Source organism: Drosophila subpulchrella, chromosome 2R (assembly GCF_014743375.2).
Source record: "Drosophila subpulchrella strain 33 F10 #4 breed RU33 chromosome 2R, RU_Dsub_v1.1 Primary Assembly, whole genome shotgun sequence".
Lineage (NCBI taxonomy): Eukaryota > Metazoa > Arthropoda > Insecta > Diptera > Drosophilidae > Drosophila > Drosophila subpulchrella.
The window spans coordinates 10,124,493-10,142,903 of NC_050611.1; the positions used below are offsets into that span (position 1 = coordinate 10,124,493).

At 38.2% G+C, this 18,411-nt stretch overlaps 2 protein-coding genes across 2 annotated transcripts in view; both read left to right on the forward strand.

Moving 5' to 3' along the window:
- The window catches only part of LOC119551621 (potassium voltage-gated channel subfamily KQT member 1), a 44,161-nt gene that overhangs the window by 14,874 nt on the left and 10,876 nt on the right, over positions 1-18,411 (forward strand). The window lies entirely within an intron of this gene.
- LOC119551622 (tubulin-specific chaperone cofactor E-like protein) lies at positions 13,806-16,335 on the forward strand. The gene has a single exon (XM_037861045.1). It carries the CDS (start codon positions 14,598-14,600, stop codon positions 15,978-15,980), a length of 1,383 nt encoding a protein of 460 aa, XP_037716973.1. The 5' UTR covers positions 13,806-14,597; the 3' UTR covers positions 15,981-16,335.

Consider the following 18,411-nt stretch of genomic DNA (forward strand, 5'->3'; position numbering starts at 1 on the left):
TAGAGACACTTGGAAAAAGGTTTTATTGATGACTAGTTGATTTCTATTTGAATTTAAAAGTGATGAAGATCAAGTTTTATATATGTTTATGGAACTTAAATCATTTTTAGTTTTTAAGTATAATTAGAACTAAAATTAAGGTATACCAATATGCTTATACAATTAAACCCATTTAAAATGTTTATTACGTATCATATCATTTTATTAAGATGAATAAAAATGAGTTGACATATATTTCATCTATATATCTATATAATTCAGTTTCATTTTTGGATGTATGTTAAGGCAATTGAATATAAGTGTTTCTAAGGTTTTAAATTTGTTAATAATTAAAAATAAAATATAAGTTATATAAATTTACATTTTTTATTACAAATCATATAATATTATTGAGATGGGATGATTTTAACTGTTTAACTGCACTATCAATTGGATTTTAGGAATTATTGTTACAAGTTTATTTATATTGCCAGTTGTTGTAAGATAAAGTTTTGTATGAAACTTAAATCTTATTCAGGTTTTCAATATAATTATATTTAATATTAAGGTATAAAAATATGCAAATGCAATGGAACTCATCTAAAAGTGTTAATTGTGAATCATATAATTTTATTGAGATGATTAAACTGTTTTTTTGTGTTTGTGCACTATCAATTTGATTTTCTATTACAAGTTTGATTCTATTTTGTTATAAATATAACTAAGATTGGCATTTTAATATATGTTAATGCAACTGGAATCATTTTCAAATTTTAAATATGATTATAATTAAGATTGAGGTGTATGATAATGATAATATGATTATTATTAATATTGAGTTATATGATAGTGCAAAGGAACACAATTTAAAATGCTTATAACGAAAAATATCAACCTATTGAGATGATTTAAACTGTTTTATTTTTGTTTGTGCACTATCAATTTGATTTTGGGAATTGTTGGCATCGCCTGGCAAACATTCTGCTGGCTTTGTCGGAGCACTCGAGTGTGGTATCAGTTAATTTTGGAATCTGTCAAAAAGCATTCAACGAATTAAACCCAATTGGCACAGCCACCACAGGGAGAAGGAGTTTCCGCAGCCAGCAGGCAAATAAACATGGCACATGACACTGGATTACATTTCATTTCATTTCACATTTCACATTTCCCCCCCACAAAACCACCCGACCCAAAAAAAGGGGTGGCAGACAGTAGCGGGAAAGCCAAGCTGGCAAAATGGCAACTGGCAAACTGGCAGCAGTCAGGTGGCGCAGAGACTGCTAAATTTTCAAGTGCAGCCAGGCAGCAGCTCTTTTAGGCGCAGCTCGTGGAAATTGGACATGAAAATGAAAGGCGTCGAGGGGAGGGAGTGGGTGGGAAAGGCGGGGGAAAGGCGGAGGAAAAGCGCACGGAACGTGGCAGTAATGCAGCAGCAAGTGGCACAAGTAGCAGCTGCCACATTTTGCTGCAGAACGAAACAAGACCGGACTCCCCAACGAACTTGCGATGCCCTCGAGGAGATTGGGGACCCAAATTAGATGACCACAGCTTGCCGGGTCAAAACAAAATCTGCACACTTCAAAAAGTCAAGGGAAAACATATGTTGATAGTAAAACGAAGTGAAAGAAAAAAATTCATTAATTTTTAAGTAAGCCCAAAGAAAAAATGTTCATACGCTTCTTAAACAAAATAAATACCAAGAACTTAATAAACTTAAACCACATAAAAAAACATATGAACAAAATAAAAATTAGGAAAATCCAAATAATGAAAGAAATCTTTAGACGAAAGAAAAATACAAAGTATTTGTCTTTGAAAATATTTTTGAAAAATCTTCAAAAGGCTAAAATAAAAACATAAGATATTAGTAAAATTATATGATATTAATAAAATTAATTAAAATTGAAGAAAAGCCTAATAAAAGAGATTGTCATTTCTCTTTAAACAAAATACAAAACCATATAAAATGAAAAAGAAATATTTTGGGATACCATGAAAAAGATTAAAGTAAATTTAAGTCATGTAGGGAAGCAAAATGCTTTTTCTACCTATATTAGCTAATCATAGAGATTGATTTTTTCAAGAAATCACTTGAAATTGTATGAACTTTTTCCTTCATCATCATCTAAAAGTAGCATCAATCACCTTCTGGCCATTAAGCATTCTTCATCATAATAGAATTTTATTTGACCAAAAAAAATGAACCTTTGTCCAAATAATGCCAATGAATTCGATGAAAGTCATCACCGATAAACACTTTTTCCAATCGCTGATGGACTTTTATTTTTGCCAAGCTATCGAGCGAATTAGCCGGTACATTTAAATTCCCAGCGAATAGATGAGGGGTTTAAGAAGGGAAACAAAGAATATTTATGGCAGAAGTTTCCAAGTGGGGGGATAAGCAGCGGGGTCCTAAGCCGACCAGTTTTCCCGACTACCCCGATGGACTTTAGAGTGCATGGGAAATGCGGAAAATGGACCGTGGCCCACTCTAAGTAGTTCGTCTGCCTTTGCCTCTGCCCAAGTGTCAAAGCGTCGCCAGCCGCAAGTGTAGCATACTTTTCGAGCGGTCAGTCCGTATGTACTATATTATATACATATCTCTCTGTGTGGGGAATTGTTTCGTTTTCGTTTCGAAATGAAAGAAAATGCTGTTTAATGTGCTTTTTATTATTTACATCCGCGGCCCGAGGAGCTGGGAAAACAGCCCCTAACAAGCAGGCAGTCCCTCTTTTCCTCTAACCGCAAACTCATCAACGTTTCTTTATTTTTTCTGCATTTTCCCCTCCTTTTTTATGTTTTTTTTTTGCTTTTTTGTGGCACAGTTCCGGCTGCGAGGCTTTCATTTCTATGCAAATTCTTATTACCGCAGGCGCAAAATGCTTTTATTGTATTTAGTGGAATTATTCACGCCAAACTAACTTTTGTCAGGCCTCAAAAAAGATTAGGGGAAGTGGTTCATATGTCTTGGCTTTGTTTTGATTTCAGCAGACGCAATTTCTTTGATGCCAGCACACATTTTTTAATAGATCGAATTGGCCTTTGTGGAAATCCCCATAAATCCCCCCCCCCCCTTTTTCACGCGGCGTCTTGGCTTAATTTCCATTCGAGGTGTTCCGGAAAAACTGACATGTGCTTTGAGCTTTTTTGATTGCCAGCAATCAAGTGTAATGACAAACAGTGCAAATATTTTCTCAAATCACTTGGTCGCCCTGCAAAACCCCGCCATAATGCACCAAGAAAGGGAAAATAGCAATAAGTCGTGCAAATATCAAATCAATATTATCGATCCCAGCACTCAAGCAATGCAAACAAGATATATATATATCTATAACTATAAATGATTCCCATGATACAATTATATAATTATTGCCTTGGAAAGAGGCGACAAGGATTTGTCAAGTGAAAGGAATTAAATAGGGTGGTAAGGAAGGTCAGGCATTGGAATCCATGGTATATTTAAGTTTAACAAGTTAGAAATTGCTCATTTTGTATTTTTAATAACCGATAATTAACAGAAATTTATCGTATACCATATAAAGTCGGTATACAAAAGATATATCTCTTTCGCTTAAATGTTTGGCATCCCAAAAATAAGCATTAGGTAACTTGTTGGATAAAGAAAACCCCCTCTGTTTAATATATTTTTATATCGAAGTTTATACCGAAGTCTTTTTACAACATTATAAATGTTATGATACATCGAAATGTAACCAATCTATTTAATATATTTTTTTATCTTTAATCCTGGTGGATTTCTGTGTTAATAACCGAAGTCTTTTTACAACATTACCAACTAATGTATCATATGTAATGAAACCAATCTCCATAGCCCCAAAGATACATATATAACCAGGCGAATCGGGCCTTGTTAATTAATTAAACGAAGCTATATAAACGAACTAATTGAGGGCTGGCTACCGCTACCTGTTGTCCCGCCTGCCACCCACCTGCCAACTTATTGCACAACCTGATATCCCCTTCAAGCGACGGCGAAATCTTAATTGTCAATCAATTTCAGCTTATTTAACATTCATGATCCGAGTATCTAGCAGAATGGACAATGTGAGAACGCTGAGAACGGGAATGGGAATGGGAATTTGAGCTCAAGAGATGCCGCCAATTCCTGGCAAGCCATCTCTTACGTAACCCGAGTCGCACTACATGTGGTACTATATATGGTACTATATGGATCTTTATGGCGATGGTGCATGCATATCGGGGTATATGGTGCATGGCTGGCAGCGACAACGTTGCGTATGAGCAACTTTGAATAATTAACTCACTTCAATGGCTGCCAAGCGTTGCTGCGGTGGGTCCTCCATTTCACATATATCTTTATATATATATATTCAACCCATACCCTCGATATATCTCAGTTCCCGTCTCTTGATGTGGAACGTAATAAAGTGACAAAGGGGGAAAAGTGCGGGGGTGTGGCGGGATATTTTGCTGACAATATAAATTGCATTTTGGCCATTGTCACTTGGCCCAATAACTTGGCAGCGAAAAAGTTCCAGCAACAACATGCCGAAAACCATAAAATAGTTGAAATATTTTTAATCAATTTGGCAGCGGGTGACCTTTATAAAAATGTCAGTTTAAGGAAAATGTGTAAATTGTTTGGCACTTTACACAAATCATCGATCCGGGGAAGTTTTCCGATTGAGTGAAGCCAGGGAAAATCTAATTATTAAATTCTTCTAGGGCAATATTGACTTTTGACTGGCAGGGAAAAGTTTGTTTTTGTACTATGAGCAATGATGGTGTGCATGAATATTAAAGATAAAGCAAAGATGAGGAAAATCTTAAGAGAATTTGTAGGGAATTGGAATTTAAAGGCTATCTGTAACTAATATATTTGTCTTTTATTTTTAAAAATGTCTCCAAATATATTTGCTTAAAGTAATTGTTTTGGAAGGTATCCATTTAAAATATATCATCTTATACTTGTCATTACTTATGAAACACTTTCTTTACAAATAAAAGAAATAGGTTTTTTTGGAGTTGAAAAATGTTGATGATCTGCTGAATTCCCGAAACGATACCATCTTTAAAGGTTCGTTTTTGTCACGAAACGCACTGTATGTGAAGCTAATCAAATATGTGGAAGTAAAATAATTGCCCGCCGAAGCCTGCTGAGAATGTAACGTAATTTGGCGATAATTAAAATTATGCCTGCTGTTGGCTATCTAAAGGGGGGGATTTACGGGTGAGTTTGTGTCACGAAGAACGCTTTAAGCGGCTTATAGGCCTCCTAGCCCCCCAATCCTAAGAACCGCCCCTCGAAAGGAGCAAGGCCACGTCGAATGTAATTATCATTAGTAGAGACATTGCTAAACAATTTTTGCGTGTCCGCACGTACACGATGTTCAGGACTCAGGACTTAGGACCCGAGGACTTTGGAGTCCTCGGTCAAACCAACCTAATCCCTTGGCAAACAATGGTGACCACGCCCCCTCCCTACACCCCCCACCACCCTTTTTGGTGTTTGCCTTTGGCAGCTGTTCAAACAAATTACAATAAATTCGCAATTGTTCTTGCAGGGCAGCGGACATTTGATTGATGAAAGAGCATCAACAAGTACCGCCAGCAACAATGGCATTAAGATCTTAACAATTTAAATCAACAAACACCAAAAATAAATTTCAGCAGTGAAAGGGGAAAGAGAAAGTGCAAATAGGGCGGGTAAAATTAGCGCACTTAAAGTGATTCATTGATACGTTTTTGGCACGCCATCGTACAAAGTCGGTATGGTTATAATCCCCAGACCAATCACCATCATCATCATCATCATCAGCGGAGCAGGTCTAATCAGTGTCACACGCCATCGAAGTGGGCCAAAAGCCACCAAAGAGATATTCCAAAATAAAGGCCAAAAGGCAGGGGGGGGGCCTATTGGCAGGTGCATGGATAATGGGTTAATGGCATTAGGTGCAGGGTAATCAGGGTCTGGGTTCTGGGAAAATAGGTCTGACACGGTTAAACCGGCATTTCCTCTTCGACAGATGCAACCGATGCGCAATCACACTGATTGACTGGCTCTCAATCAACTTTAACTGCAATATGATTGATTATCCCATTAAATTATGATATTTTGTATAACATATCCCTTATATCATATATTTAATGTTTACAAAATAAACATAAAGTTTTACTATATAATTACCGTAGGATTCTTGGAATGAGTATCCCATTAGATATTTTTTAATGTTTTGTATAAAAGATAAGTTCGTTTATTTATTTAATGTTTAACATATAAACATAATTTTATAATATGTATTTATATATTTCTAAAATTTGGTTAGGAACATAGGATTGAAGAAATGCCACACATTAGCAAACACATATCTTATAGTATTTAGGTCACAGGCAAAGAACAATACACGGATATGAAAACCTATTTAAATTATATATTAAGGTATATTTCTACAGAAATCTTTAATGAAATATACTTTCAACCCATGGAATGCATTCTCATACTTATCTTCCAATTTGCATATATAAATTTAAGTGAACAAATTAAGGGCAGGAAACCGCATTGCCATCGAGTGCTGTGTAAACAAGTCCTGCCATGAATCACTCATCCCTAAGCAAATCAAAAACCCGAGTCCGGGGAATCCCCATTCCATTGAAATCATTTCCCTTACCTTGCTCCTTTTTCAGTTGAGTGGGAGTTGAGAATATACACTCGACGTTGCCAGGCATTTTAGTTTGATTAAAAACATGGCCCAGGAGAAGAAACTGGAACTGTGGGTGGTGGCCGGGAGTTGGGTATTATCTATAATGCCTTACACTACACAGTATCAGTCTGCGCCTGCTGGCGATTGATATGCAGATACATATATGTAATGGGACTGTAGCGGATGGAGTTGGATTTACCGCCAACACCTTGGCAACTCTGCATCTGCCAGGGTTGCTATGTAGGCCACGGCAAAGTCTCTGCAAACAGACTCAGAATCGCACACCTGGCGAATGGAATTATACTATTGAATGCCAAGGAAAATAAAACACGAGGAAACTTTTTCCATATGCACAAGAAAAATGGAGAAATGTAAAGGAAAAATCTGGGGGGGGGGGTTTGGTGAGGAGGTAAGGACTGAGTGCTGCATGAAGTCAACTGTCAACGATTTTCCTTTTTGCAAGCATTTTGTCCCAGATTTCATTATTGCCAGCAAATTAATTGCACACCGAGACCAACACAACTCGCTTGCTACCCATACACTTGGAGAAAAAGGTGCTTAGGTCGTCAGTCAACTTAAGTTATATTTTATTTTTTTTTATTTACTTTAATTTGAAGTTTATTTAAAAAAAAATTCCTTTAATTTGTTCAGTGCACTCAAAAGTAATTATCAAAAAATCAATTTAAGAGCACTTTGCTCTTGATTTTAAGAAAGAATCTTCTTGAATATCTTATCTTGAAGCTAGGTTTTCTTTGTTTTCAGTTTTTCTGTTTGCAACAGTATTCTCTGTTATTTTTTTTAAGTGCAACTATGGGTTATGAATAATTCTGTTTGCTTGACCGACTAGACACGCCCACGCCTGCCAAAGGACGTCTACTAATTGCCCGTAATGAGCCACTATTGCGGACCAAGAAAGGGTTTTAAAGGCAGTGCAAAGTGACCTTCTTGGAGACCACTTTCTCCGCCCGCCGTTGATTTTCTCCCCCACCCATTGAACAAATGATTCAGTTAAGCTATTTTCAGCCTAATCAAGTTGACTGTTATACGAGACATTCCCTGGCATTATCTGCAAACTTTCCCAAGAACTCTGGCGAAGCCAACCAGCCAGCATAAGCCTTATCAAGGCTAAGAGGGTGCGACTGGCTCTCAGTGACTAAACCGAGTATTACGGCCATAAAAATGTTACTTTAAGCTGATAACAGAGAAAAGCATGGAATGGCAGTGGATGGGGGCAGTCGAGCATGCGAAATCCTTCTGCGAAGCAAAAATATGATCTGAATGAGAAAAAATATGGGATTATTGTAAGCAGAAATACTCAAAAAGCACTCTCAGACATATTTAACCAGAATATTCATTTACATTCAGTTGAGCAACAGAATTTATAAAGAGCATTAAAAAGTGTAATATGGCTTTAAATAGATTTAATTAATATAAGTTACATAAAAAAGATATTATATAACTAACCGGATGGACATTTAAATATTAATGCCACCATTAATGCATGTAAAATTTTAATCGGATTATTTGAGCAAGGAAAAAGTTAAATATGTTCAAATGTTCATTTGAATCGAATTAGTTAAATGGTATTTAAATGTTTTGTTAATTAATTTACATTCTTAAATTTAAAGTCGTCTAGTTATAATAGCAAAAACTATGTAATCCGGAGTATGGGATCCTTGCAGCTACACATAGTCTACAGGCATACAGAATATACTCCACATTTGCATAATAAATTCATTATCGTTGTCCCTGACTGTCGCAAAATTCATATTTCATAAAAGTGAGCGATTTTCATTACACCCGCCACTCCTTAAAAGAGATTCTCTTGGAGTGCTTGCATTTCATAAAAATGCGTGATGCTCAACTATGGCAACCATCATCGTCATCATCGTCATGATGACAAACGATGAGCAATATACCAGACTGACTTTCCCCCTTTCCCACAATTTCCCCCACTGGTAGACCAGCGAAAGTGCATAAAGTGCATTGCTTAAATTGAACTTTTGCGCTGCCAACGCAATCTGCTGCTGCCGCTGGAGGGTCGAACCGCAGAGACACCTCCCCAGGAAAACCCAGACCCATTCCCAAACCCCCAGTTCTCGAGTCCTCGACTTCCCAGAACATGACACCGCCGGCAATAGCGTAACCGATGAACCAAAGTCTTGGGGACGGTGGTGGTGCCTGACCGAAAAGTGCAAATGTCGCATATTAAATTAACGCTGCTAGTTGACAGGCACCCTTTGGACCCAACCCACAACACCCCGTAACCCCGCTCTCGGGGTCCAAAACAAATTAGTCGAGGCGTGAAGAAGCAGAGCATAACAGCCACAACGATAAAATGGAATTAAAAATCGCTGATCGAAAGTAAAAAAAGTGTATATTGACTTGTCATCGGTGTAATTTGTTTGCTCTTATCGGGGGAACATGGTTTTTTCTTCTATCCTTTGATTTGCTTCTCCCTTCCAGAATTTACGACCCAAGCTTTTGTCATCTGAGAAATATGTCAACGAGTAACAGTCATCATATCATTTTAGAACAGCAAAGGTTGGAACATTATATCAAGATTTGCAGAATGACTATAGCTCGGAATCTTATGTTCTTAAAGTCAACTGAAACTAGGGTAATGATACAAGTTGCAAACTTAAAGATGAGTTTTACAATAAAAAAATGCTTAAATGGGTGATTAAATTTGATTTATATAAAAAGATATCCTACAACTACTCCCCACTTTTCATACTTATCAAAAGATGTACAGAAACATTTTAAGCCAACCCTTTTAGCCAAGAAATATAGGTTGGCATGTCAAAATATTAATACATTGTGACAGCCATTATTTTATGGTCTTCTTATGTGACTCCCAACTGTTCATATATCAAAACCATTGGATGGTCCCGCAAACCTCATTTCAAATGCAGCCCATGGCGGCTAATCATAATGAAATTACTCATACGCAAGGTTAGCCGCCGTCGAGACACATTTACTCCGAACCACAGAGAGTGGATGCTGTTGACACTGGAAACATCGTGCAATAATTCAAAAAACCGTCTAGACTTCAAGAGAGACAAAGGAGATGAGAAATAAAGATGCTGCCCAGGGAAAATTGTGCCATTTCATATCATTGTTTACGCTGCCATTTCTGAGGTTGTGTGTGCCATTCGCTTTAAAGTCGTTAAACGTCGCAGACACCAGCACAATTTTTAGAAACTTTACGACCCACCCACAAAAACTCTCGTCTAGTTTCTGCATTAATTGACGCAATCGATTTGAAAATTCAATGGGCTGGATTATACCAGGCCTTTGCGCCGATCCCATGTGTAAACAAAAGCCAGCGTTTTCTGTGGCCATAAAAGCAATATTTATACCGCTGCAAAGCAACAGAGAATTCCTAATTACCTCCAAACGCATCCATCTTCATGAAAAAAGGCCCCAATAAAGGCAAATCAATGCGCATATAGATCAGCAAATAATAAATTTGGTTGATATACATGATGCATGATATGTGATACATGATATAATATACGATGTTGATGGTCCGAATGACCTGTGGCCCAGAGGACCGGACTGAATTATGGACCGGTCACTGGGGAAAAGTCAAATGGAATGAAAATTCTATTGACAAATGACTTATTCGCCCGTCTACTTTCGCCGGCAAACCATAACAGCAAATTATATTTTCAACTATTATCGCACAGAACGAAAATGCCAAGAAGTCTAAGCGCAAAAGTCTCAACGATTTTGGTTAAATATAGATACTTAGGGGTGCTTGGAATCGGCTAGGTATATATGTATACAAAAAAAAACGCATGTGGCGTATAGCTAATGAGCGATGTGGGTCGTCGACATAATTGATGACTTGATAGATGCAAACACACACGAGTCCTCATCTTGGCTATATGGCCAGGTTCAGGCCTACTTAAGTGATTGACTTCTGGGGTTAAGAGCCCCATAAAGAGAATGGTATAGGAATGGTCAGTGAATGTTCACTTCCCTACGTGGCTTTTAATGCTTTTTGATGACAAAGTGTGTTTGAGAAACTCTTTATACCTCTTGGGAAATTTTAATAGGAATTTAAGAAGATTGCAGTTTTGTATTTATAAATCTTAGCAAGATAATTGTTTTTATTATTATAGAAGGTACTCTAAGTATTTCCAATTGCTGACAAAATATTGGTTTGATTTTATTTATAATTTTAATAGTTCCTAAATATGCTAATGTACACATATTTACCTTTCTAAAGGTGATATATCCTTCATTTGATTGTAAGTAAATAAGCAATCCATTTTATTTGATTTATAATGCCCCCATTTTAAGCAAAATTCAAGGTACTTTAAAATGTATGCCCTGCATGATACAGGTATTTTTCAAGCTGTCAACATTTTTGACTTTTCCATTCCTCATGTTCCCAAAATGCTTTTCATACGACTACAATAGGCAAAGAATGGAAAGCGAAATATCGCTGGAACCTGATTGAACCCAGCTCAGGCATTGACCAATCTGCAACCGGCTGTCAATCCGGAATATTAGCTTGCATGTGTGTACTCTGTTCAAGCACTTTTATCTATCAAGCATATTTATGGCCGTCTGCACAGTGAAATATTCGCAAATTGTCTTCAGTCATGCGGAACGGTGGCGGAAAAAAAAAACAGAGCCAATGCAGTTGAAATTCAGTAACGAGAAATCCAGCGAATTTAATTTAAATTTGAAATTGAGTTTTTAAAGTGAGCTTGGAATAATAGTACTTCCACTTCAGTAAACTTGAATTTACTTGCTCACACAAAGTTGTGAAAACTATTTTTAAAGCAATATATCTTAAAATCCAATTCTTAAAGTGATTGGCTTTTATTTCCCTTAAGTAAAAAAATGTTTATTTACTAGCACAAACAAGCTTATGAGCATTATTTTTAATCTAAAAATCGGATTTTCAAATGAGCGGAGATATCTCTTTATTTTGGTTCTGTACACATCCACAGGATGTATCTTCTATATTGAAGCTCTTAAAAAGTAATCAAACAAAATATTTTGAGCATAATATAAACAAATAAAAGGCAAATATACAGCATAACAAATCAACTTTTTCCAGATAGATCCATCTTCATTCTTTCTGAAGGTCGTCCCATTTTGAAAAAGAAAATATAAAAAGGTGAAAACAGAATTTTAAAAAATATATATAGTGACCTAGTTTTAAAAGCATAATAGCTTTAATATTTTTATTGTTTTGAGCTTGCGATTAAGTTATTATTAATAACTAAAATAGTAATAATACTTCTGAGCGTTTAAACTTTAAAGACGGAACGTTTTTAGCTGTTAAATAAATTTTACATTTTTTTAAACTTAGTCGCACTCTTTATCGAGGTCTCACCGTATAGCGAAACCTTCGATATGGTGACGGTGTAACAACAACTAAAACCATTACGCCCCCCAATGACAAAGGAAAAGCACAAAAAGAGCGGACACAGTGCTGCCATCTGTTTGCTCTTTGTTTGTTGATTGGTGTTGCACATGGCGCGAAAGCTTTTTGGGGGGTCCAAATTGGTGGGGAGCCTGTTGGGGGTGGGGGAGCTTTTCTGCCCAAAACACAATCAGCTGGTGGCTGGCAAAGCTCCAGCACAAATGCTGCGTAATTTTTTGTTGTCCGTTAAAGCACCGTAATGCAAACAAACATGTGAGTGGTGATTTCCACTCTCCCCCTTTTGTTTGTTTTTGCTTTGTTTTCGTGGGACAACAAGGCCCAGCTGAGTGGGGGATACAGAGAGAGAGGGAGAGAGAGAGCGAGCTTTGTGTGTTGTAAATGTGCGCTCTGCTCTCCTGCTCTCTGAACCCCTCTCAATTTGCTCCCCTTGCTCACCCCCCTCTCTCTTTCCGATCTCTCGCGTTTCTATTGCGCACCTTTCAAGCTGTAAAGTGGAACCCCTTTGACATGCAATTCCTACCCCCCATGTAACGGCACTTTATGAACTGCAAGGTCACACAAAATTTAAATCAATCTATTTAATTTATTTATTTGCATTGCCCCATGCCATTCGCAATTGCTAGTGTCACTCGTCATCACAATTGGCCGTGCGTCACTCGTAACGAGTACCCACTGTGGCATGACCATTGACTTTATAACTGGTTTTCCTCACGGCCCGCCAGAGGCGCACTCACTTTCCACGGGTGAAACTGGGGCGCCCAATTTGACAGCCAAAAGAATGTATTATCTATTTCTATTTAATTTTTTTGTGTATTTTCTAGGGCACCTGTCAAGTGCACACGGGACAAGGTCATTGTAAATGTATTTATTTATTTTTAATATTTCCCCTGCCCATCTGCTCAGCATTCTATTTGTGCTCTGGCCTGCGCCAGAAACCCCAAAAAAAAAAAGCGAGAGCAAGCCAAACAAATTATTTGTTCTGCCGTCTTAGTTTAAACAAAATTTCGTAATTGAAACAACGTATTTATTTTTGTCGGCAAGGTCGCTGTCAAATCGTTTACATGGGGGGCGGACGTACGCAGCGCCCAAAATTGGGCCCACAAAGAGTCGATTTATGAAATACAACATAGAGAGAATTCTAACGTTCTAATCTAAGTTCAGAATGTTCTTAAAAGGAGATCGAAATTTTTGAAGATGAAAATGTTTTCATTGTGCTTAAATCAAGACGAATTGGTGGTATTTACATTGTATATCTCAACAACTAAACTATTAGTCCAGTTAGAAAAGTAAACTTTATGAAAAGTTGTTAAATAAACTCAATTTAACTTTTCTCTTCTCCCCATTTCGTTCTTATATTGATATAATTGATGTACTTACACGATTTTTAAAAACGAATGTTCTCAAATCAAGAACAATATATATCTTTGTATACTACTTACAATTCTACAATCTTCTAATTTGTTTTTAATGCCTTAAGCCCTTGTTTCTTTAAGATAAAAAATATTTTATAATAAACAAAGAGTTCTGCGTTGTATTTAAACTTCTACGAGAGCTCTCTTTAATATCATTAATGATATCATTTTTTGTTTATTATTTCACAATATTTAGTTCGTAATTTGTATTGTTCATGCAGGGTGACTTCAAACCCTAAAATAGGGGGCCGTGAGAAGTACGCCCCAGGGTTGGTTTTTTTTTAGTATTTTCTGGGCTTAGTCAAAATTAAACGATAAGTTCTTGTCTGATCGGATTTCGGACGCACATCAGACGAGAACTTATCGCAGGTGGGTTAGTGAAACCTCCCCCTCCAGGAACCAAAATTCAGTGGGATTACCCCTTTATAGCGCCGAACCGCTCCTGTGCGCATGTCGAGCGACCTACACACTAAAAGCACTAAACAGGCCAGAATCCGAATCCGAATCCGAACACGAGCACACGACTCACCCATATACACTATATACGTATAGCCACTGCACCGCCGAGGAGTTTTCGCGGTTCTCGGTGGTTAGTTGAGCGTTTGGTGGCACTGCGAGCGGACAGAGAGCGTTGTGGAAAAGCAGAAAACCAGAAAAGCGGAAAAGCTGGCCACTGCGACAAAGGTTAACAGCGACAACAACACACAAAACGACAACAAAGGGAAAACGCATCTAAGCTGGAGGAGAGTTTCGAAAAAAAAAATCAAGCCCAGACCAACGCACTTTGGGTTTCTTTGTTACAAACGTTTTTAACATTGAAGCACTTCGAAATCAACAAAAAAAAGAGACTCGAATTAGTGCGCAATAATTAACAGTAGAAAACAAATACAACGAAACGTGCGCAATAATTTGTTTAAAATCAATGAAGACTGCAACTGCGCAAAACTGAAAAATTGCATCATAGCCAGCACACAGAACGGTACGGGCTAGGAAAAATTCGTATGAGCTTGGAAAAGTGGAAAATCAATAGGGGGGGGACCAAAAAAGAAAAAAACCCCATCTAAACACACATCCCATATAAACTATACCCCTCCGAGGGAAGTGCATTTCGCCATGCCTTCGCTGCTGGAGGCGCTGGAGCGCAAGTATTTCGCAGAATGCGAATTCGAGAATGCCCACCAACCGGAACTCCACAAGCGGAGTGACCTGCCCAATGACTTTACGGTCACCAAGTGCGGCGGACGCATGGAGTTCTCCATCTTCATACCCCGGCTATCGCCCCTGACCAGTGTGCCAGCACTGTTGGTCCTCAATGACTGCGACATCGATTCGGCTGGGGACTTCGAGAGCATCCGGGAGAAGTGCCAGCGGGTTAGGGAACTGGATCTGGCCCAGAACAAGCTGAGCGACTGGTCGGAGGTCTTCAGCATTCTGGAGCACATGCCGCGCATCGAGTTCCTCAACCTGAGCAAGAACCAGCTGGCCAGTCCGATTAGCACCTTGCCCACGGCCCCGACGATTAATCTCAAGAGCCTGGTGCTGAATGGCACCTACCTGGACTGGGCCTGTGTGGACACACTGCTGAAGCACCTGCCCGTGCTGCAGGAACTGCATCTCAGCCTGAACAACTACAGGCAGGTGCTGATCGATGCCGAGGAGGCGGAACAGCGACTGCAGCAGGAGGAAACGCCCGAGGAGACGGAGCGGCGTATAACCAAGGCCCATCCCGCCCTCAAGACCCTGCACTTCACCGGCAATCCCGTCGAGCATTGGCAGGAGATCTGTCGGCTGGGCCGGTTGTTTCCCAATCTGGAGGCCCTGGTCCTGGCCGATTGTCCCATACGAACGCTGCAGGCCGAGGAGAGCGGCGGCGAGACCCACAAGTACTTCCCCAGTCTGAGGCTACTGAATCTCAGTTCCGCCCAACTGGACAGCTGGACGGCCATTGATCAGTTGGCCAAGTTTGGACAGCTACGTAATCTCCGCGTGAAACACTGGCCCCTGTGGGAGAGTCTGGAGTGCACGGAGCACGAGAGGAGGCAGCTGCTCATAGCCCGACTGCCCAATGTGGAGATGCTCAATGGCGGGGGCAAGATCAGCAGCGATGAGCGGGTGGATTCCGAGAGGGCCTTTGTGCGTTACTATATGGACAAGCCGGAGGATGAGAGACCCGAGCGGTACGAGGAGCTCCAGCGCATCCATGGCAAGCTGGATCCCCTGGTGAATGTGAGCCTGAAGCCGGACAAGCGGGTCAAGGTCCTGTTCACGTACAACGATGTCAGTGAGAGTCGGTTCGTGGACATATATCTGACCGTCAACGATCTGAAGGTGAAGCTGGAGAAACTAGTTAGCCTGGCGCCTAATAAGATGCGGCTCTACTATCTGGATCAGGACTACAAGGAGTTCGGGCCCGAGGAGATGAGGTTCCCCAACAAGCAGTTGTACAGCTATAACATCCAGTCGGGCGACGAGATCATCATCGATGCCAAGAAGTGAGGCGGGTTAAGGGCCCCCCGTAATCCTTCCCGAAGCTGGAGAGGATTAGCATTGCCCCCGCCTGGTGCTACAATTTGTGATCTTGTACGCGATTCATCTATACTTAACGTACTCTACTGCTACTGTTAATGCTGTTCTGTTCTCCCCAGCCAACCACTTTGTAAATACGTTCTTGAGAAACGGCCAAGCGAACATTATTGCGCACCCACATCGTATATTTTAATTACTGCCTAACCTAAGCCACACACACACAAAAATACAAAACTATAAAATACAAAACTATAAAATACAAAATACAATACAAAAGAATACAAAAAAAAACAAGCAAGAATGCATTAAACAATTTTAAAATTTACCGACTATCTTCGTTTTATGGTGATGGGCAGCACTTTCCGTTGGGGATCGCTGGAAGATAAGATATGAGTCATGGAGCGGAATCAAAACAACGCAACACAAGCGCATTTCCATGGATCGTGGATAGCGTGGAGCTTTCGCGATCTATATGTCGATAACGACTTCAGCACAATTATCTCGGTGAAGCTTTGAAAAGTTTCCTGAAAAAAGAAACCTGAGAACTGGCTCTCCAGCTTCCCACATAAAATTAGCAGAGTAATAACAATCGATGATGGTTATATGTCCATTTAGCATAGAAATGAGCAGGGCTCGAGTACTTCGGCCATTTAAAAAATTATTTATAAGTATCCAGAATTCTTAAAATTATCTACTAATATGTTTTCAAAAATCTTGTTAGTATTTTCAAAAGGTGAATATTAATAATAAATATTATTGTAATATACAATTAAATTAAATATACTCTTATTCTTTTACATAAATTTATTTAAGATTAAATTTTAAACATGAAGTATTTAAGACATTATAACTGTATTGTTTATTTGGGGTTATAGAATGGACCATAAATGATAATTAAAAGTATTTTTTTAAATATATTTTCATCATATTTTTGGGAGTGAATTCGCAGGAAATATTATCTCTTTAAATTTGTCTAGATAAGTATTACTTTATTAGGTTATTATAAATGAGTTATAATAAAGGGAAATAAAAATAAAAATTTTAAAACCACACTGTAGCTATATTTATACGCACATGAGTATAAAATGTATGTAGTTCATTTGTAGAGGAATCTACACGTTCTGGTTAGAGAAATCACAACAATTAGCGTGTCTATCATCGGTAGTTGTGTTTTTAGCTGATTCATATCAAATTTGCATTGATTTATAAAGTAAATTGAAGATGAGCCAATATAAATCTTTCCTTGTCTAGTCTTTCTTTGTTTTGTTAGTAAATAGCATTTCAAATGCATCAATATGGATAACAAAAGCTATTTATTGGGATTTCCTTGTTATAAGATCTATGTTTTCTCAGACAGAGAAAACTTGAAATATTTACTTAAGAATAACAATTTGAAAGAAGCGTTAAATAAGCGTTTCCAATAAAATAATAAAATGTGTATCTTCCTTTTTGTTATAGTTTGTCTATGCTAAAAATATTGGTACACTCAGAAAAAAAATCAAGTATTTCGTGCTTGAACCTAGTATTTTCGGTGTCAAAACTTCGCCAAGCATGGAAAACACAGAACGCGAGAACAAAATACTACTTTTGAGCACGAATTTTCAAGACCGAAAATACTAGATTTAAGAACCTTTCGGTCTTCAATCAAGTATGAATAATTCTTAAATCAAGTCATATTTGGACTAAAAACAAGAACGATTTAATAATAAAGTAAGAAATTTGCAGGCATGATTTAAGGACGAATAATTCTTAAATCAATATATAAATATTATGAAACTAAAATGAGTTTTTATTTTATGCTAGTAAGAGAAATAAGTATTGGAAACTGAAACGAAATAAACGAGATATATATAAATAATATTATTATTTTAAGTTTACTTACGACTTGCCGCTCACGGGCATTAACACTACCTAATTTATGCGCCTTATATACTGAGTACTTTCAGAATAAACAGTTGGGAATTATTAGAGTTGGCAGACATAAAAACTCCAAAATGTGCTTAATATGAGAATTTTTTGAGCACGAACGTTCTTAAATGTTAAGCATGCAATTTTACTTAAATCAAGGCTGTTTGTACTTGTTTTTAGCACGGTGTTTTTCCCTGAGTGTAGTTCCGCCATGAGCATTTATAAACATTCTTTTAATAATCAAGATTTGAACAACTAACTATAAAACAAGGAAGAACGCTATAGTCGAGTACCTCGACTATCAGATACCCGTTACTCAGCTAAAGGGACTAAAGGGAAATGGAGATATGCAAGCAGCAAAGCGAGATTTAAATGCGCCACCTACCGGCCGAAGACAGATTTAAGCATTGTGGGCGTTAGGGTAGGCGTGGCCAATTTTTTTTTGGATCAATCGATAGGCATTGACGAGACCAATACATTTCAGTTAAAATTT

Excerpts from the sequence above, each read along its gene's own strand:
- LOC119551622 (XM_037861045.1), top strand. The coding sequence starts at position 14,598 with ATGCCTTCGCTGCTGGAGGCGCTGGAGCGCAAGTATTTCGCAGAATGC.